The sequence below is a fragment of the Acartia tonsa genome, chromosome 13, assembly GCF_053477335.1.
Source record: "Acartia tonsa isolate MP-2025a chromosome 13, ASM5347733v1, whole genome shotgun sequence".
Taxonomy (NCBI): Eukaryota; Metazoa; Arthropoda; class Copepoda; order Calanoida; family Acartiidae; genus Acartia; species Acartia tonsa.
In genome coordinates this window covers 17691008-17713230 of record NC_137272.1, presented here as the reverse complement: position 1 = coordinate 17713230, position 22223 = coordinate 17691008, and the positions used below count along the sequence as shown (strand labels likewise).

At 31.2% G+C, this 22223-nt stretch overlaps 2 protein-coding genes across 2 annotated transcripts in view; both read left to right on the top strand.

Moving 5' to 3' along the window:
* LOC145303749 (uncharacterized) overlaps window positions 1–6007 on the top strand; it is a 38483-nt gene extending 32476 nt beyond the window's left edge. Inside the window, exons 11-24 of the mRNA XM_080145350.1 lie at window positions 7–86; window positions 450–588; window positions 1155–1276; window positions 1933–2025; window positions 2226–2301; window positions 2514–2566; window positions 2849–2936; window positions 3018–3149; window positions 3235–3359; window positions 3443–3593; window positions 3674–3795; window positions 3889–4045; window positions 4147–4865; window positions 4987–6007. Coding sequence (XP_080001476.1) covers window positions 7–86; window positions 450–588; window positions 1155–1276; window positions 1933–2025; window positions 2226–2301; window positions 2514–2566; window positions 2849–2936; window positions 3018–3149; window positions 3235–3359; window positions 3443–3593; window positions 3674–3795; window positions 3889–4045; window positions 4147–4865; window positions 4987–5178 — 2249 coding nt within the window. The 3' untranslated portion in view covers window positions 5179–6007. The remainder of the gene's footprint in view (window positions 1–6; window positions 87–449; window positions 589–1154; window positions 1277–1932; window positions 2026–2225; window positions 2302–2513; window positions 2567–2848; window positions 2937–3017; window positions 3150–3234; window positions 3360–3442; window positions 3594–3673; window positions 3796–3888; window positions 4046–4146; window positions 4866–4986) is intronic.
* The window catches only part of LOC145303750 (uncharacterized), a 101325-nt gene that overhangs the window by 3786 nt on the left and 75316 nt on the right, over window positions 1–22223 (top strand). The window lies entirely within an intron of this gene.

The following is a 22223-nucleotide window of genomic DNA, read 5'->3' as shown; positions in this document are numbered from 1 at the left end:
TTCTAGGTGAACAAGTAACTGTATTGTGCAAAGGCACTGGCGGATTTCCCGAACCTTTGATTGCTATCCTTATTGACGGCGTGAAGGTAAACATTTGTTTATTTTTTATTTTTGTAAAATTTTAAAAGTACAGAAATTAAAAAATTTGGTAGACAGAAAGGTTTTACTTCTTAGTTAAATTCTTAAAAAAACTTATGACCCACTAAAATCAGTTTGCCCCACTGAAATTTTAGTGAGGCAAATTATCCCCCCTAAATTTTTAGTTTGCCTCACTGACTTTAGTGGGACAAAAGTTTTTTAGGAATTCACTTCTGTTGAAGAAAACTTGTTAATCCTGAAAATTTTATTAAAGATCTTTAATTCCGATTTTAACTTTGTCTAAGTCACTAAATAATTCATTCTTGTGATTGACTGTCATTAGAAATAATTTGCATGTGTTTTTTTTTCAGATGAACCCATCTCAAGAGTTCATGAACAGCTACACCTTTACAGCTGAAAAGCATCATTTTGGATCAACCATTGAGTGCCATGCCAAAAATTATATCAATGTCGAACCCGCCACCTCTGATGCCAATCTTATGGTTAAATGTAAGTGTTTAATTTCTAAAGGTGGAAAGAATAACGTAAAGTAAAATTTATAGTGATCTAAAAGGATATGGCAATTGCCGATAAATTTATGTACATCCGCAATGATGATACACGAATTACCCCTTTTGTAGATTACAATTAGTGGTTAAAACGTTTGGACACTTAACTAAATAAACTTACAATCAAAATCCAATAAAGTGGTTAAGCCAACAAATAAGAAAACGTTGCTATAAAACTTTGGGGACTAGTGTATTAAACAGCTCAATGTCCCTTCCCTCCCTCCAAAATTTAACTGTTTGTATACATATTAGATTCATTTAAAGAACAATGATAACCATGTGTAGTGCACCAAAAACAAGCAATTTAAATTTTGAGATATTAATAATGAAGTTATCTCAATTAAAATCAAAAGTTTATATGTTTGTGTAATGTTCTATACAGGTTTGAGTATGCGTATAAGTCAATGCGAGTTTAAGATGTACTTTCTTGTATTAATCATCATTTTGTTTATTTGGAAGCTTTATGTTAGCCAAGGGTAATAATAATGCAAATTATAATGATTTTAGATACCCCAGAGTCAGTGACTCTGTATAGTCCCCCCAGTGGCCAGGCAGGTCAGCTTGCCACAGTCCAGTGTGTATCTGAACCTGGATACCCAGAACCACATATCTTCTTCAAATTTTCTCAGGTGAACAAAAACAAAAGTTCAAAACAAAATTTAAAAAAAAATAAAGCATGCAAGGTGAAACATGTATTGTTCAATGTAATGTATTGTAGTAAAAATATTCATGACATCGATATGCACAGTTTTATGAGCAAAAGATATACACAAAAGATTGGTAATATAAATTTAAATTATGGCTGTCTGTGTCTATATTTTTGTGTAGCATGGCTACTATACAATAAGTTTACCAAATCTGTAAATTATTGATAATATTTTCGATAGTTTTTGGAAAAATAAAATGGCACTTTCACACAAAGTTCCCTGTGGAGTTCTATAAACCTCCCCCCTTTCCTTATTCTGAAATATATTAAAATAATGATAAAGAAGGGGAAGTTGATATTATTTCGTTTGTTTGTTTACTACTTTAGCTAGGCCAGGTAAGATTAATTATATTGGGTACGAGGTATCCCCATAGGATTAGTGCACCACAGGTCCAGGGTTAGGGCTCCCCGCAAGGGTTCAGGTGTAAAAATAACCCCCTTATTTTGAATGGACACTTAAATGAAAGCATCAAATTGTTTTACATTAGAAGTCCTTTAATAACAACTCTTTGTATTATTTTTAAACCTACACTTTGGTTTCTTATATTTTCTAATATCATAATCTCGTAATATTTTCAGTCAATGGAGATAATGGATGAGATTATTGAACATCAAAAGACCAATTCTGGAGCATTTATTTCCACCATTGAGAGATCATTTGTTTTACCTGAGGTAAAATTATTAAATTATTTAGGGTATTTTTTTCTATCTCGTACCGAAGGATCTTACTAACCGCATTTATAAATCATAAAAAAAACTCTTGTTGGGAAGGTTATATAATAAATGTACTTCCTTTCTTTTCTTCCCATACAAAATCAAAATCTTAATAAAAAATCATTTTATATTTCAACCTTGATGTCTCTTTTTTGTAGAATGTAGATACAGTGGATGTTACTTGTATGAGTGAGGATATGTCTACCCATAACACATCTACCATCAATATTCAAAGTAAGATAGTTTTAGGCAATTATTAACATGCAAAAAAACTTAGAGTTGCCTGATATTTTATTTAATTTCTTTCCTGCCTATTAAATTAATTTTGCATTATGAAATGTCTTGAATTGCCATAGTCTCATTTTTATTCAATAATAGCAATTTATGTGGATAAGCATTTTTTTAAATTGTAATTCCAATGAATGAGCTAACAATTTTTGTTCTAGGCCCTTGTATGCCACCTGTTTTTGACACTAATTTGGATATCATCACAGCAAAGGTTAATTAATTTTTCTTTAAAGTAGAATAAACTAAATATAAACTTTCAAACTTAACTATAGCAGAAGAAAACAGTTATCTACCAAATTATATTTATTTCAAGAGAATTAATGAAAATCTGAATATATAAAAAATAACATAGAGTGATCAACACAGTTTAATTAAACATGTTATTTTTATTTGATAAGTCCAATACACAGTGTTTCATGTTAAAAAACAATCTTCAGTTGGTTATAAATAAAAAGGCATGATGCTTTAATGAGCAATAAGGATTTTATTATAGGATGGTGAAGTTATCAATGTTATGTGCAAAGCTGCCGGTGGCAATCCAAAACCAACTGTAAATATTCTAATGGATGGCGTTGTTCTAGGTAAAATAAACAATTCATCAGTATAGCTTTTAATAAATCTTAAGAATAGCACAGAAAAAAAATATTTATTTAATTTTGTAGGATCTGGAATAAGTGAAGCAACAGCTGAATTGATGGCTAGCCCAGAACTACATGAGAAAATGATTGAATGTTCAGCTTCTAATGAAATTATGATTGCTCCTTTCTTTACATCCAAGACTCTGGATATTCTATGTAAGTGTGTCTTATATCATTTTTCTAATATGAATGATTAATAACTGTAAAAAATATTATTTATAAATAATATGTTAATTTTTAGATGGTTCAGCTGAAGTACATATTGAAACTGTAGATGAAGTGACCTTTGATGCATCTGATATTGAGGCAACTTGCCATGCTGGTATCAGCAATCCTCCTGCCACAATTTCTTGGACTATCAGCCAGGTAAAAAATCCGAAAAAAAAACATTCTAGGAGAATATTTTTCTATTAGCTTTGACCTCTTTTTTATTTTCTGAATATTCGCAGGATGGCAATGAGAAAGAATTATCTGAGGATGTAAAGAATTCTGATCAAGTGAAGTTTACACCTGATGAAGGTGTCCAAGAAGTTACATTCAAGTGCACAGCTGAAAATGATGTGGCTGCTGTGGAAACTGAACATACTATCAATATTTTGTGTAAGTTTTTTTAAAGTTAAATTACAGTTTTTTTTTAATTTTTTAATGAGAACTAAAATAAAGTTTGTGCATTGTTTTAGATCCTCCAATGGAGCTTGTTGTTTCTGGTATTGATGAAATTGAAATTGGAAAAGATGTAGAGCTTACTTGCACTGCTACTGAAATCAAACCAGCACCTGTTCTTTCCTGGACTGTTATCCAGGTACACATTGGTTAAGACTCCTATAAAAAAATATTTTTTCTTTTCTTTTCAATTTGGAAAATTATTTGTTTAACAAAATTTTATTTACTTAAGGATGGTGAACCAATGGAATACACTGAAAGCTTCAAATCAGAGTTCAGTAGCAGTATTATGCTTACTCCAAGTGAGGGTGCTATTAATGTGGAAGCCATCTGTTATGCTGAACATTTCCTGGAACCAAAATCAACTCATCATAACATTCACGTTACTTGTAAGTTTTTAAAATTAAGATACCAGATATAAATCAATTCAAATTAATTTTAAAAATAGGCATTTAAGATAAGATGTATCTTTGAATTTTATTTTATTTAGATCCTGCAGCCACAACAACACCAGAGGTAATCACTGAAGAACCAGAAGTTGCAACAGAATCAATTGCTGACACTGAAGCTATTGATGCTGAATATCCTACAGAGGAACATGACATCCAAGAGATGACAACAAGTGAGGATGAACTATTATCAGCTGATGCTGCAGAGGTACATGAAATTGAGGAGCACACATCTGAGAATCCTATCTTTAATGTTGAACTGGTAGATGCAGGGGAATTGGATTTAACAACTGATGAAAATAAGGTTCATGATGAAGAAAGTGAACTTACTGAAGAAAATGCCAAAACAGACAGCAAAGATGCCAATGAAAACACTATCAAAGAATCCGTTCAACTGAGCATTAGCAGCCTTGAAGATCCTTCAGATGAACCATCTGTCACATACAAAATCATAAATGGCAAACATTCAGAAAGTGAATCAGAACAAGTAGAAAACAATGATGATGAAACAGAAAAGAAAAAATACTACAATGATGGCAAGGATAATGAAGGATATACATCAATGGAAATGGAGGTGACCTCAGGAGAAATTGACTACTACACCCCAAAGAAGGGAAAGTCCTACACCAACTATGATGAGAGAATGAGCTCTGATGAAGCACACAAGGATGAGAGCACAGAGGAGGATGTTGATCTGTTTAATGATGAGAAGGACGCGGCTGATGACAAACTGAATCCAAAATTCAAGATGAGTGTAAAGGTATGGCTAAGTTAGAATATTTGGACAACAAATCTTAAATTTTCCATATATTCAATTTGAAAATAAATTTTCACATTTTTTTTTTTTTTGATTGGCCATCTCTTAAAAATTCGCTTTTTAGTCTGATGGAAGCCAGCAGAATGACCAGCCTGTTTCAGAGGAATCAAATACAGATGATGACTCTAGCAATGAACAACAAATGGCGCCCAAAAGTTTGAAACAGCAGTTCAGCCAAACTTCAGCGGCATTCTCAATCAATCAATCAATTGTATTCATTCTGTGCAGTAATCTTGTGCTTAGAGCTTTCTTGTAATTTTAAGAATTCTATTGAAAAGTGATATTTAAACATTGGTTTTGAAGCAATGTGTAAAAAAGAGAGCTTCTTAAACTTAAAAGAAATTCTGAACTTTAAAAAGTTATGGCTGTGCGTTTTTTTAATTTATGTTCATTGTAGAAAATATCACAAACAGATTATTTTAAGAAAGTCAATGCAATAAACTAAAATATTTTCAAATTTTTCTTTAACTGAATTTGAAAACTTTTGAACAAATACCAAAAATATTTTCCATTTAGGCCAAGAATTTTTTAATTAGATAATTTTTCAACGAAAAATATATATTTTTATATAAAGTTTAAAAAAGAGATTATATTTTACTTATGCTTTCCTAAGATTAGAATATATTTCACTATTACCATAATTCAGATTTCTTTCAAATGATGTTTGATGTTTATTAATAAAAATATGTATCACCTCTCATGTAAAATATCATTTTGTTTTGGAAAAGACATTTTTTTAATTTACCATATTAACAAACCATTATATTATATTTCTTTATTACAATAAGGGCATTCATTGAAAAAATTAGTTGTTTAGTTATTTTTTTTCCTGTATGTATTATACAAGTATGTATTTAAAATCTAAATAGTTGATTTTAAATTATCTTTTTTACACATTTAGATATATAAATAAAAAAAATGAAAATTCTTGTAAAAAGTTTAAAACCAATATTTTTGTATAAAATTATAAATTGTTTGGACCATGCCCAAAAGTACCTCTTATTTTTTTCATAACATTATTATTGTTAGATTGTAATAAATTAAGCATTGTATTTATAAAAGTACAAATATATATTGAAATCGTACTTTTTTTGTTATTCTTGTCTTTCTGTACAGAATAGTCTTAAATAATTTAAAGAAAGTTGTGTTAAAAGCGACGTTAAAGTCTAACTGAAAAAATAACCGAATTTCGCTTAGTATGAAGATTAAAGATGGTTCATGAGCTATATGAAACTCTATCCTGTAATCAACTAACAGCGTCGGAAATAAAACACAGCCAAAAGAGCAAAAGAGCAAAAGCAATTCGCTAGAAGACAAAAATGGTGTCTGCAAGTTGCTGAGCCTCTGGCCTTTAGAAAAAGACTAATGGGCTTTATCCATGAGGTGGTGGAGGTCCTCAAACATTTGTTTAATTTTTAATATAAATTTGCACAGGGCAAAAGTATTATTGTTTTCTATCCTAGAATTAGAGTAAAACCTTTCTTGGCAATAAAATCCCCTGCAAACGATAGGCACAACCGTTAATGAGATCTTAAATTAAGATATTTTACTGGAAAAAAATGCACATAAACATCCAGCTATTTTCCTTCATAAAATGTGTTGTTTCAATTTTTTTATGAAGAGAAATTTTAATAAAAACATCAGTTTTCTTTGTTTACTTTGAATTTACAAGTTTATAAGAAAAAGAGTTAAAGTCCTTTTGTTACATTAATATTTTCTTACAAACAAGATTGATAACATACATGAGTAGTGTGAAGCTCATAGATATATTGAAATAAGAAATTCAGCAAAGCTGAAGGAATGAAAGGAAGCGTAACCGACAGACCAACGGATATAATGAGTTTAAGTATAGTTGCTAGGTAGTTAGGATCAATCATTGTAGCTTCTTTATTCATAGAAAAAAAATTTCTTAGAGTGCCTAATCCCTGTCTCGTATTTAACAGTTTTATTTTTATGTTCATTACATAATCACATATAAAACAAGAATAAAAGTTTTCTTTGGTGCGTAGATGTGTATATATGTTTTATATGATTTAACATAATATTAATAGAAAAAGTAAAAGGATCTATTTATGTATGTCTGTCTGTACAGAAGGAGCTCGTTAACAGCTTAACCAATGTGGATCTCCTTTACATGGCAGCTTCTTATAGGTCCTAGGAAAGTTTAAAACTATTATAGGTTTTGGGTACCACCACCCTCCAAAGAGAGATCTCCCCTGTCTAAAAATTCCCCCTCCCAAAAAAAATTAAAAACTTAACCCATTAGTGCCGAGCACCACTTTTATGGACCGATCGAGCTGAAAATTTCAGGGAAGCTTTGTTATGGTAAAAACGGAATTCCAATTATTTTGTTTTGCTCTGGTGGCGTGCACAGGAAAGTTGCAGGAAAACCCGGTTCGGCGCGAGTAAAGAAACCATTCGGCATTGGTAACCGTTTTTGGCGTTTTTGGTGCTTTCCCCCGGCATTAAAGCCCGTTTTTGACCTAAATACCCGGTTATTTGGCCCAAAAAATTAAAAATGTAATTTTTGGACGTCCAAAGTGAGTTGTAGAGTAGCTAATACTACGATACGATCCGCAATTGAAAACTACATAACCTCATGTAATTGATAGAGCTACAAGTAAGATACAAAACGATTTATATCACATTTAGTGTTTTGGCTATAGGTGCTACCCTTTTCAGTTAAAAAAGCCCGTTTCCTAGAAGTTTTAAAATTTTGATATTATATGTGGACGGGTATCTTTACTCGCGCCGAGCAGGGCGATAAAACTAGCGGGTATCTTTACTTGCGCCGAGCCGGACCTATATAGCACATAAAAAACTATACAAAAATCATATAAAAAATATTAATTTGAATAAAACGAATTCACAAATGAATGTAGTTGCCAATAAACTTTAAATTTCACGAAAAAAATCACTAACTTTGCTTCATAAACAAAAAAGTTAGGAGGGGTATTTTAAAATAACCTCGTTTTTCTTGGTTTTCAAATTTTGTTGAGCTATACCGGCAAACGGAAGTAAGCAAAACTGCCTGCTCCAGGGGGAAATGAAAACCAGGGTAGTAGAGGGGGGATTCATACTGAGAATGATGCAATCCTTAAACTGAGAACTGGTTTTTTTCGGGATTTTTGGAACCGGGCGATAAAAGCCGGTTCGTCACTAATGGGTTAAATAAGAAATGGGGTAAGGGGGGGGTCGAAAATAAAGTATACAACATTTTTCAGTCAGTGGGCCAATGAGGGAAATGGATTATTATAGAGATAATTCTTACCTAATGAAAAAAAAACAAGAGACATTTAATCCCATAAAAAGATATGATATATTATTTGTTATTATAAGGATGCATTTTATTGTTTTTTTTTTGACATTTTCAAGTTTAAGAAAATAACTTTTAATGTCCTATCAACTTTTTGTTTTTTTAGAAAACAAATTTTCAAAAAAAAATTTAAAGCTTTACAATTTACCAACTTAATTTCTTTCTTGTAAAAAACATTAGACATTTTATAATGTTATGGTTTTTCAAGAAGTTTTAAAAAATAATAATATTGTCACATTTCACATTTTTTAGGTTTTATGCAAGTAATTGAACAACATTTTTTATGTGTTATAATTATCCAATTAATCTGATTTTTGGTTCCTATTTCTATTACATCAAGGTATAATGCTATAAGCGAAGCATCTGTATTATATGTAAGTGTTTTCTTAAACAATATCATGCATTTAAGCAGTTTTGCAAAAAAATACTTACAATTTTATTTAGACTCAAGTTTATGGATGTTGTCATCCTTGTTTTCTCTATTTCCCCATCACTGTATTCCTAAAAGTATTACTCCTAGTGTAAATGTTTACACTTGATGTAAAACACAAAACAAAGGTTTGACCAGTAGACAAAATAATTGTAGAGCGTTTTGATCATTTGACCGTTCTTTTATTAGATATCCTTATATTAAAAGAAACAGGATATCTGCGTGTCTGTTTGTGATGATCTCGCTAACTGTTGAACTAATATGATTGTCCATGACAGCAGTGAGCTTCTGTGGGAGAGTATACCTTTACCACCAAAAAACATCCCTATGAAAAAATTACTACTAAAATTATCTTTTTTCCTTTTTGGTTTCTTTTTAAATCAAATTTGGAAAATGGTAAGTCGATTTCTCAACCAAAACTAACAAGACTCAAACGTAATCTCCTCTACTTTTCTTAAATGTATAAAAAGAAAAAGAATAACTTGGATAGTCTAAATTTTCTATTGTTTAAAATTTGACTAAGTTGAGGACAGTTTGCAAAAACTTGTAAACACAAACATCTATCAATCCTTTCTAACCGTATTTTCACCGCAGACAAGGTTTATTCAATAGATGGGAAGTCAGACACAATAATTCGTTAGACTTAAAAAGGAATTTCTAGCTAAATTTGAAATATTATTTCATATTATGAACTTTGAGGTTTCGTGATTTTTTTAATGAAAAAAAATATGTTGATTTCTCTTAAATTGACGAGCACAGTTCGAGCACAGAACCACCCCTTACCCTCACTTTTTATTTAAAAAGGGGGTAGGTTTTTGTTTCTGTGCTTATTGACTGATTGCAGGTTAGGTTAGGTTATTTTGGGAAATTGGTATACCCATTAACCGCAGGGTTAGAGCACCGGAGGTATATGCTCTGCAGGTTTCATTTCATTAAATGCAGATAATGTTTTGCAGATTTTTGTACCTTACTGACAAACAAATTCTAAAGTTTGACTTCAGATTACTATTTAATATATCTGAACAGGAGTAAGTTTGTATAGAGTATTTGGATAAAGCTCTCGGTAAAATATTCCTGGTAACAAATATCTTCAAAAATCTATGAACTTTAAAGGCTGCTAACGGCCAAACGTTGGAACGTATAGATTTTACTCGCACAGAATTTTAACCGACAAAAGAAGGCCTACCCATTAATCAAAAATGCACAGTTATCTCGCAGTGCACATACATGTATGCTCGAAAAGACTTATTTTACTTATCAGACTTCAGGGAAACTTTCCCTCTGAATTATTAAATCTTGGCTATTCCAGATTATTTGTAGGCCTTCTTATGCAGCTTAACACGGTGCTCGGGCATGACATGTATGTACGTTAACTCGTTTGGCCGCTAGCAGCATTTAAAACTCAAAGATTATAGGAGACAATCGTCACCTGGAACATTGTACCGTGAACTGCAGTAGATCTGAATATATGTATATATGATAAATTATGTAATTGTCTTTATTCTATAAATAACAAAAAAACGTCAAAATAAAATAAAAATAACTTAATTTATATGTTGCAAATTTATGTAGACAAAAACATGATTCTTATATAATCAATATACATTCTAAAATCATACGAACTAATAATATTATAAAAGTCAGTTATTCAAAAAAAAATTTTAATTTCTTACAATGCGATGCAATGGTTGATTTTTAAATATAAATGAATCAAAAACAATTTATAAGGTTATTAGTTCATAAAACATAAAACAACTATAAAAGTAGCTGGCGTTCAAATGCGCACAGTCTATTCAAAGTACAAAGAGGGTTATTTTTACGCGTAATTCGGTAAAGTTGGGTGATTGGTTGAAGTCAAATGCTCTTATTAAGTCAAATTGTTCCTAATTATGGACCATTTCATGTGTATACATTTGCATGTTTATAATTAAGAACACTTTGACTTAAAAAGAGTATTTGACCTAAAACTAACACCGAACATTACAGAAATACGCGAAATAAATGATCAATTTATCTGCCATTGTCTTATAACTTTAGATCCCTGGTACTCATAGTGATATACAACTTTTCCTAGTCATTGGGAAAAGTGGATACTTAAAGAGATGCTATGCATCTAAAAATATAATTTCCAATATGGATTTGAAACCGGTTAGTATCACTTGGATTATAACCGTTTCTGAGCCTTATTGAAAAAGCATGTAAAATATCGTATTATAGACAATTTTCTACAAATAATCTTATAATTCTCCATTTCACTGTCCGCGGAAAATTGTCTATAATACGATCTCTCATACGCAATCATCTAAAGGTGAAGCAGCTTATAGTGCCTAATTGAAAATGACGCATATTTTTGCCATTGGTCAATATAAATGTATACTGGCCTGGTCATTTGTATTGTATGACGTCATTTTTATTAGTTACTATTTCTGCTTCTCTATAGGTACTCACAGATGCAGCCACAAAAGGCACAAACAATATCAACAGCAATTTTGCATTCAGCCGCAGCTTGTGGATAAAGGCACAGCTGCCGATTCCTTATAATTTTTCTACGAAGTCTAAAGTAGATAAGGAAAATTTGTAAATAATTTATATTGCATAAGTATACTCACGTTTAAGAATATATAGAGAATACATGTTGTAGGATTTATATAATAACCGGACTAGGATATAGGAAACACTATAATTTATTTTGTTTTAAATTTTCAAACTCATATTCTTATTAGTTTTAAAAACTTTTAACATTTTATCAACTATCTAATCTCTATCTGGTATTTATAAGACATATGTACTAAAATGTTAATAGCTATCAGAAAAACAAATCCTACTATATAAAGTACAAAGGTTATTTTTGCCTGTAGCTTAAGATTTCAAAAACTACTGAACCGCATTCAGGAAAGCATTACATGTGAATTGGGATGGTTTTTATATTTTTACTTTTAGATCTAAGTCTTCAGTCTTGAAATCAACCTATTTGATTATTCTATTTCTCTGAAATATAACAAGAAATGCGTCTGCAGTTTAAACTACATATATCAGTGACGCACTGTGCCCTTGGAGAAAAATCATTAGCAAATTCCATGTCCATTTGTCCGAAAATATTTGCAAGATCTTCTTGGTTTTGAGAAGGTATTTTTTAAATCTTTGTCTAACTAAATCGTGTCTTAACTAAAGCTGTTAACAAATTTTATTTTCATTTTCAAGAATGTTTATTATGTCATTCGCTACGTTAGAACATACATATCCTTGGTAATAAACAAAGTGTTTATATTGATAAGCAGCTCAATTATACATAGTAAAATCTACGACCTTCAAATCTGTCTCCAAGTATTATTTTAGATTTATTTCTCTTGTTGGTTATACCTTCTTCCTGATTGAAAAGAAAATTTTAAAATGATAAAGAATTGAATGAAAAGAGCAAATACCCGGCTAAAGGTAATTTTATAGGCTGAAATAAAACATTATAAGAAAAACTTGTCTCAAACACCATCATCACTGCATAAATACTTTTGTCCACTGCAAACTTTTAATTTTAAATGTTTAATGTTATGCAACTCAAAGAAAATAAATAAATAACAACTGTAAACCTTTCTTAAAGGTGCAGTTAAATATATTTGTATATAAGGTGCATATAATATTAAATGCAATGATTAATAAGAGGACTAACCTGATATTAGTTAGAGCTCTTATGTCCAACTGATAATGTGAACTTTGCTACAATTACCAGAAGACAAAACAGAACTAACTCATATCAGGCCATCAATCAGTATTTATACATGAGGACCTATGAATGTATGAACTGATCTAGCTTTCCATCCATTCATTGTTACATACACAACATACCAATGATGCAATCATAAACAAAAGCATTATCATGGAGGATTTTACCACAATAAGAATATATCCAGTCTTTTTAAAAACTGGCATTAATTTTTTTTTTAATATTCATGAAAAATTGTGTTTAATACGATTCTGTACATGATTTTTCACTATGACTAAGAACCGGTTCTAATCCAGTGGATATTAATCGGTTTCGAATCCATAATGAAAATAATTTTTATTGGATTAGACAATGCAAAAAAATATATTGGAGAAATTAAATTACTTTCACGCGATATAAGAGTAAAATATACATAAGTGAACAACAAAATTACGTGATAAATCTTTTACATTTTATCTATTGATTACAGAATTATTTTTATTTGTATTGACATTTTTACATGGTGTTTTTTTTGCAATGGAATGGGGTATTCCTGTCCAGTTTTTTGTTTAGGAATGAATATTTCTTACCCGAGGGAATAAATGATGGACCGATAGGTCATCATTTATTCACGAGGGTAAGAAATATTCATTCCTAAACAAAAAACTGGACAGGAATATCATTCTCATTTAAACAAAAACTCATTTTTATGCTAGTAAAATGTGGTTTAATTTTGGTTTTTGAATTTCATTTATTTCCCTGGTATAATTTTTCTTTCTTTTAGTAATTAATAAAAATTCTAAAATCTTCCAAAACAAATTAAAAATCTTCTAAAATCATACCAGGGATATAAATGAGATACCAGGGAAATAAATGAATATTTACATCCACTATTTAAGGGGTTGTTTATATGGGAATGTATTTTTATCAGTGTATATCTGGAATATCAAGAATGAAATAGAATTCATAATACCATTTTTGATTTCTACATAAATATAGCAGCAGATAAATTATCTTTCTGGACTTACAGCGTTAGTTCGCCTCATATCTGAAAAAAAAAGATTTTAAATAGCAGACAACCAACCCTTTGATTGAACGATCTTTGTCTGCAGATCCTCATTGTTCAAGTTCATGAGCCTTTTTGGGGCCAAGGCATTCCCCATACTCAAATTTTTTATGTCCTTTGCCGAACATAGCAGGTACGTACCATTTTTAACGTATTTCGTATAACGCAATCTAAAGTATAAAAGTTAAGCATTAATCTAATAATATGACAAGAAAATCTGCACAAACGGCCAGGCAACTTATGCACCTGAATGGGGAAATATGCTCATAATCTTCGCAAAAATATTCAGTAGTGTATCCTAAAGAGTAGCTTTGTGAATAACATATTTAAAAGCGTAGCTATTCTATAATTAGGGTCAGTCCGTACGTCCGTCCGTCCGTCACAGACAGTTAGCTCTTTTCGTTGATTTAAGCATGTTAGAATTGTCCTATCGATTTCAAACTTTGCATGGGTATTCCTTTAGTAGTTGGGTACGATTTAGAAAGCGTAGCAATTCTATTATCGTTACTGGAATGTCCGTACGTGCATTTTAAACTTTTTAAACAGCTAATTCTTATGTGATAAAATCATCTGATTGATCTGATTTTTGGAATACTGATTCCTAAGACAATAAAGAACAATGTTATCAGCAAAGAATCTCTATAATCAAGTCCTAAAAATGTAAGTATGAACTTAAACAGAATCCTGTATTTAAGCAGTTTTTAATGAATTTACTTACAATTTGGTTTTGACTTTTATACATTAATATTCTGATCATTCAGTTCTGACACTCTACATGGATGTTTTATGGATGTTGTCATCCTTGTTCAATTAGAAGTTTTATGTCTTTTAGAATATTACTGCTGCATGAACGAATGGATTACTATACGCTTAATGATCTTTGATACAAGGAATCACCACAAATATCATAAAAAATCTGCTGAGAAATAATGTCTTTTTTCATGCCATACCTTATGGCCAGACAGAAGGACAAACAGACATTTCTAATTATAGAGTATCTTTGCTTATGAATTTTTTATTAATTGTTCCTACCTATGTTTAGATATTTATTGAGATGGAAGTTAATCTTCCTGATGACATATTCTCTGCAATTTTCTTTCCTCAATAACCAGTACAAGGGTAAAGAAGCTCCAAATGCTCGTTCCAAAGCCATGTTCTGCCAGCTGTAGATGATTGTAACTAGTTAGATAAAAAACTTATTAGTTAATTTCATTTTACCCATTAATCTAGCAGTGTATGATTTTTTTTCCAATCTATGTTAAGTTCAGCTGTTTAGTTATATTTTTTTGTTTTTTGTATTCTCTCCTTGGAGAGTAATGGTAACCTCCCGAAAAATAGTTATAAACCTGCCCAGGACTATAAAGTAAAACCATACCAGTTTAGCAATTAGCATTTTCCTTTGGTGCACTGCACACAGACAGACACAGATCCTGTTACTTTAATATCATCACACAAATTGTGTTCAATAATATTTCAATCCTCCTACTCCTTAGCTTATGATGCTCTCTGAGTTAATAAAAAAATTATATTTACCTAAGTCTTTTAACTTATCATTCATTTCCAAGTTCTTGGCCAGTCTAACAAGGATGATGAATACTATGGTAGCAACAATCATATAAAGACCAACAGCATCAAGATTGTAGGTAACTTGTTCTTGAGTATGATCAGCAGCAGCAGATTGGCTTTCATTTGAATTGCTCCTCTCATTGTTCATATTTCGTTCATTGGCGACGGAAATAGAAGGTGCAATTTGACCTCTTTCGATATTGTTCAATTCTACTACTTGAACTCCTGTGGATCTCTGCTTGGTGATGGTAATAGCCTTGGAGAGAAGAACAGAGAATCCTGCAAGCAAACAAAGACAAAGTGTCAGCACTGATCCTTCTTTGAAGAGAGTAAATTCATCAGCTGATATATTAAAACTATATCTGTCTGAAATCTTGTGAATTAGAGATTTACCACAAAATGACTGTGTCCATTTTTCAGATGCAAAAATAATCATACAGCTGACGTTAAAGACATAAATAAATATCTTTAATTTTGAATCATCAATTTCCAAAAACAAATGTGGGTATGCAGTGAAAATGGCATGTAGGATGATAATAAGAACCAAGTTGATCAAGAAGATGAGGTGAATGATATCTGCAGAAACTGCAAAGCATGTGACTGAAGGATAGGTGTGGAGCCAGTAAAGTGCCTGAATCAAAAATTATTTGATCCATTTTTTTTAATAAGATAAATGGTACTTGCTTACATGTGGTAGACTGGAGCACCGAAAACCCCCCCCCCGCTTAGTTTTGACAAAAATCAAAAATAAGGGGGGGGTAGTTTTTTAATGTCTGGAAAATGGCAAGGAGGAAAAGTGCAGGGAAAGGCAAAGACTTTTTGTTCAAAACCCCCCCCTTAATTTTGAAGAAAATCAAAAATAAGGGGGGGGTAGTTTTTTCACTGTACATTACGCCAGAAAGTTGAGTGAGGTAAATCAAGTAAATCTAGTATACCAGAAGGGAAACCTTATTACAGGGATATTCATGTTTTGGGGCATAATTTCCTTATTTATTTATTTATTTTCCCAGTAAAAGGTTTTAATTTTGTGCGCACAAAATTAAAACCTTTTACTGGGAAAATAAATAAATAAATAAGGAAATTATGCCCCAAAACATGAATATCCCTGTAATAAGGTTTCCCCTCTGGTATACTGGATTTACTTGATTTACCTCACTCAACTTTCTGGCGTGTTGTACAGTGAAAAAACTACCCCCCCCTTATTTTTGATTTTCATCAAAATTAAGGGGGGGGTTAAAAACTACCCCCCCCTTATTTTTGATTTTTGTCAAAACTAAGCGGGGGGTTAAAAAACTACCCCCCCCTTATTTTTGATTTTTGTCAAAACTAAGCGGGGGGGGGGGTTTTCGGTGCTCCGGTCTTCACATGTAAGCAAGCACCAGATAAATAAATTAAGAAATATGCTTATTATATCATAAGAATAGTTATTTATCGCATATTTTAGACAGCTTTCTGCGGATAAAAAAATATACATTTATAAGATAAGAACCAGTTTATTATTAGCCCCCAAACTGATTTTAATCTTTAATCTTATGATTATACATTTTAATATTTATAGAAAAAGGGATATAATACGATGCTATACATAACTTTTCAGTATGGCTAAGAGAAAAATGGATATAATACGTTGCTATATATAACTTTTAAGTATGGCTGAGAACCGGTTCTAATCCATCGGATATTAATCAGTTTCAAAGCAATACCAAACAATATGAGAAAAGCCTTGATAATAAAACTTGCCTGATTTGGAAATAGGTTAAAAAGTAGAGAGTTGCACCAGAAGGATGAATGGATAGCTCCATAGCTAACAGCAAGAGCTTTCATCACAAAATTAAGAATTGTCTTTTTAGACATCGGTATGGAATCATGAAACCTAAACAAGGGAAAGAGTAACAGAATGAAGAACATTTCATCCAATTAAAATAATTTTGCAATGGCAAATTATAAAAAAAATTGTAAGATAAGGTTTTTTTTTACTTTTGTGATACTACAATATATTTTCAACTATATGCACTTAACTTTATCACTTTAAAAAGTAGCCTTTTCAATTCACAATTTTTAAGAGGAGATCGCTGAATAGTGTACAATGCTCATATCTATATCTATGTGTTTTACTTAATTTACAAATTAATAAGTTCACAGATTTTATAATAGTACAAAGTTGAAGGATGTCTGTCCGTTTATCTGACTTTCCGTCCGTCTGAAGCTTAAGATCTTGGTAATCGCTGAACTGATTGGATTCTACTCTTCAGGGTATATACCTATTGGTCCTGTGATGGTTTAGAGCTATTTTCTTTGGGGGTGGGACACCCCAAATCCCCTCAAAAAATGCAAATTACCCCTCCAAAAAATTTTTATTTTTGTATACTTTTTATATATTTCTATATTTTTTTTATTTTTAAATTTTTTTATTTCTTTTCTTCTTTTAAACTTTTTTTCTTAAATTCAAATTAATTGAGAAAACTTCCTTTCCCTGCAGGGGCAAAGCCCCAAATAGGCTAATGGCCAGGAAATTATTAAAAAAGAAAAAAAAATTAAGATTTAAAAATATAAACAAATGTAAAAAGTTATAAGAATTTAAAGAATTTTAAATACAAAAAAATATCTAAAAAATGTAAACAAAATTTTTAAAACTCTCCAAGGAACCTAGGAAGCCCCTAGTATTATATAAAGTAGTAAGCTTTTTCTGCCTGTAGCAATGGATCTTGCTAACCATTGAACCAATATTGTTCTCATTTGCAGTGAAGCTTCTTTTAGGTCCAGGGGAGGTTTTTAACTATTTCAGTTAAGGGAGGGTATCTTAACACTTCCAAATAAAAATGCCTCATATCAATCAAAATTTTAAAGCTTAAATTGGAGAGGATGGACTCCCCGCCCCCATTAAGTGGCCCACAAGTCTTCTAGGGGCGTAGCGTATAAAGTAATGTAGAATCTTTACCTGTAAAGAAAAGAAGTAGCAACTAATGTAACAGACATTTCAATGGTATCAACCAGAACATTGTACAGGCTAGGTTGTCTGGGTGGAAAAAGCAGTAGTACCATGTACAGAACGTATATAAGTTTACCTAATCCTACCATTTTTTAAACACTATCTGAAATTGTTCTATATCAAGTATAAGGTATAGCCAACAAGTAAATCTAAAATAATATTTTGGGGCAGATAAAAAGGTCGTCACTCTTCTGTGTGTTGCCTCCCAATGTCAGTAGAAAATCAAGAGTAAGTTTTGTTTTTTAAAATTAGTTTCGTTTTTGGTATAAGCGGTTTTATCTTGTATATAGTGTTTTTTTTTAAATCAAATAAACGCTTGATGGTTTTATATAAACTAAAAATATTTAGCTAAAAAAACTTGCCAATATTATGAAAGTTAGATAAGTTTTTGCAATGTATACTGTATAGTTAAAATATTTTTTTTAAAATTACAAAAATATTATTGTTTAAATCATACACGCGGATATGTAATATACATACACAAATCAAACAAAAAGAATACAAATAAAAAGGAAATAAACTTATATTAAGAAGAAAAAACTTATAAAAACAAGTTAAAGGGTAAAAAACAGAAGAAAAAAAGCTTCAAGCAAAAATTTTAATCTCTTTTTTAGCTGCTTAAAGAGAAAAGAAAATTCTATAAGTTTTTTTTTAATTTTAGAAATCAAAAACACTAAATCTTAATATGAGTTCTCAATATACAAATGCATATTTTCAAATTTGATGAGAATCCTTCTAAAAATTGCTATAGTGAGCTTTCACAGTAAAAAGTACAAACAATATCTTTTTCTTAAAATAGTTTTTTTTTGAGATTGAAAAAAATTGTAATTAAAAAAGAATGACAACATCCATAAGTAGCATATGTACAAAGAAATCAAGAAGAAAAAGTAAATTATAAAGCAAATGATCTGATCTTATAAAAAAAAAGCTTAAAAGAATGACGTTTTAAAGCATCACTAACAGACAAACGGACAAAACAATATATATATTAGTTGCGCATGTGGCATAGGAATCTTCACAAAAAAAATGCAGTCTATCTTTAATAGCAGCAGTAAAATCAGACACACAGAAAACTGTCCCGAATTTGTATTAATTTTGAGGAACAAGACTCCAGTGACGTCATATTTTTCTTTTCCGAAAAAGGGAAGGGGGGAAGAAAATCTCTTCAAAAGAGATGGGGAAAACCCCCTTTTCTCCTATCTCTTTTTCTTCCCCCCTTCCCTTTTTTTTCTTTCCCCCTTCCCTTTTTCGGGAAAGAAAAATATGACGTAACTGGAGTCTTGTTCCTGAAAATTAATACAAATTCGGGACAGTTTTCTGTGTGTCTGAAAACTTTGATATTTTATGTTTATAAGGGAAAGAATAAGGGAAATAAATATACAACCCTTGCTTCTATCTAATATTTACTAGTTACCAAAGGCAGATTTTACATTTAAGACTTTGGGTTCAATTTATACCCTTACAATTAATGCAAATAATTTGTGATATATAGTTATTTCTCGCATTGTATTATAAACAGCTTTCCACGGCTATAGAATGTACAATTATAAGATTAAAACCAGTTTTTTTAGCCCCGAGGTGCCGAAGGCTCCGGCTAAAAAACTGGTTTTAATCTTATGATTGTACATTTTTATATTTGTAGAAAGCTGGATATAATATGATGCTAGACATAGTTTTTTCGTATGGATGAGAACCGGTTCCTATCCACCGGATTCGAATGAATACGAGAAATATGTTTAATTTGATTTCAAAAAAATGTTTTAATCACGAAACCTACAACAAAATTATTCTTGCATAAAATGTTTTTTTAACTTTCAGCATATTATGATTGTATCTCTACCTTGAACTTTGGTTTAAAAGTTCATTAACACAAACCATCTTATAAATCAAGTCTTGAAATGTAAGATAATCCTCAAAAAACTATAATTTAAGTGGTGACACTTTATGATTACCAAAAAATGGCATAAAAGGTTAGACTAGAGGGAATTATTTAGCCCATATATGGGCGCAACTTATTACCATGCACAGTTAGGACTTCTCAACAAAGGTCATGCAATCAAAAGGTTGAAAGTTGGTTGTCTGTTAAATAGTACTTAACATAATATCCACCAGTGGGCATTAGAGTATTGCATCCCATTACAAGCGGATGATGCCCTTGGATACTCTAGATGATCACTTGAAATCGGGAATCCCGCTCTAATGAGGTTAAGTTATGATTACCAATGTTCGTTTGTCCAATTCTATCAGATTTGTGGAGATTCGCTTTCAGTTGTCATCAAAGATTTTAAGCATGCATGAGTTTATTTTATATCTTTACTAGCGGCTGTACCTCTAGCTTCGAAGATGTAAAAATGGGAGTAAAAAATAAGTCTTAAAAATCACTGAAAGAAACTATATGAAGCTTCCCTTAAAAGAGGACTCAATCAGACCAGTACTGAAATCTTAAGACTCAGACAAAAAATACTTGCAACTTTATATAATAGGATATAACTTCTTTTCTCTAGTCTTTTAGGAAAACTAAACGGTCTTTAAAAATCTTTTGTTCAGTTTGTTATATGAATTCATAAGAGAGAATAAGTAAATGTAACCATAGGAATTTTATCTTTTTTACAAATAACCGCGTAAAGAGGAGATGATCCGTAAATGTTTTAAAAGTCCAACAGACAACTAAGAATTAATTTATACTTATTTGGATCCTACACCATATTGTTATGTACTCTAATAAAGTAAAACTTGTAGCTGGATAAAACACATTTCCCCACCTCTATCCTATCCTCTATCGTTTTACTATATGAACGAACTGACCAATAAATGACAGGAAAAAAGCAACCTGAAATGAGGAAATATTTTCCCCTGTAATAATATCCACGTATATTTTACACATCAATTCAACTAACCCTAGGATGTCAAAGCTTTTTTTGCCACGTTACACTTTACGCTGTAGCAACCTATCTCAACGAATTTATTTCTGTGTAAGTTGCAATTGTAAACAGGTAACGTTGAAATTTATATCAATTAGCATTTATATATTTCTACAAAATGTAATATTTTCAGCGTAATTAAATTTTTATCAAAAATGCACTAATTCTATGAAAGATTCTTAGTATAATTTTTAGTTTCTACATTTTAGTCGCGAAGCTACTCTATAATTGTTCGTTCTGTCTGTTGTTTAGGCTAAGTACAAATAACTAATTTTCTTCACTGTCTTTTCACTGCACTTTCCATAACTTTCACTCTATCCGCGACCGCGGCTCAACACGTAGCGCATGCGCTCAACGTCGTTAGTATCTTGGCTTAAAACCGCGTCATAGCAAGAGACATTAAAATGGTTCCAACAGTTGCTCTGTCAGGTGCGCTTCATAAATAGTTAGGATAGGGGGTATGCGCAATAGGGTGGGTCGATTTTGGACATTTTTTTTCTGAGGCCAAAGCGGGGATCTGTAAATGATTTGTATGAGTATAATACACCTCTGGATGATTTAAAATTTATCCTAAGTCTTAAAACCGCTGACGACCAGACATTCAATTGTATAGCTATTTGTAAATGGGAGTCAATTTTTTTTAAATCAGAACTATGATTTCATGATGCTCCCAGGAAAGGCATTGATGAGTAGAATCAGGAACTTTTGACCGTTTCAAAAAATCTCGTTCCTAGCCTGAGAAAATCTAAAAAACCTGATTCAGCTCCTCAAGGCCTTTTCAGGAAGCCCCATGAAGCCATAGTTCTGATTCAAAAAAAAATTTATGTCGTCTTTGCATATTAATAAGTAATTAAATATATTTTTTTAGTGGTCGCGTTCTAAAACTCAATTTTTTAATATTCTTTTTCGGTCAGAAATGTTTTTAAGGTTAATTTTATCTGTTGCATATCCCCTCTTTGTCTAATTCCGATATGAACCCGCAACTCATTACCATGCACAGGACTTCTAAGAAAAAAGTTGTGAAATCAAAGGGATATCCCCTCCCCCTTCCTCCTACTAGATAAACGAACTGACCAATAAATGATGTCAATATTAGCAAGCATAATTGACGGCAGTTTTAAGTATTTTCCTGTCATAATATCCACATACATATATTCTACATTATTTTTGTACTTAAGTTTATTGTTAATTTTTAGGTTAAGCCCTTACGTGGTTTGATCGATTTTTTTTCATTATAATTTGTTTCTATGCTAAATGATTTAATATGTGATATAGGAATCTTATTTTATTCATGTAAGTAAATGGAATTTTTTACA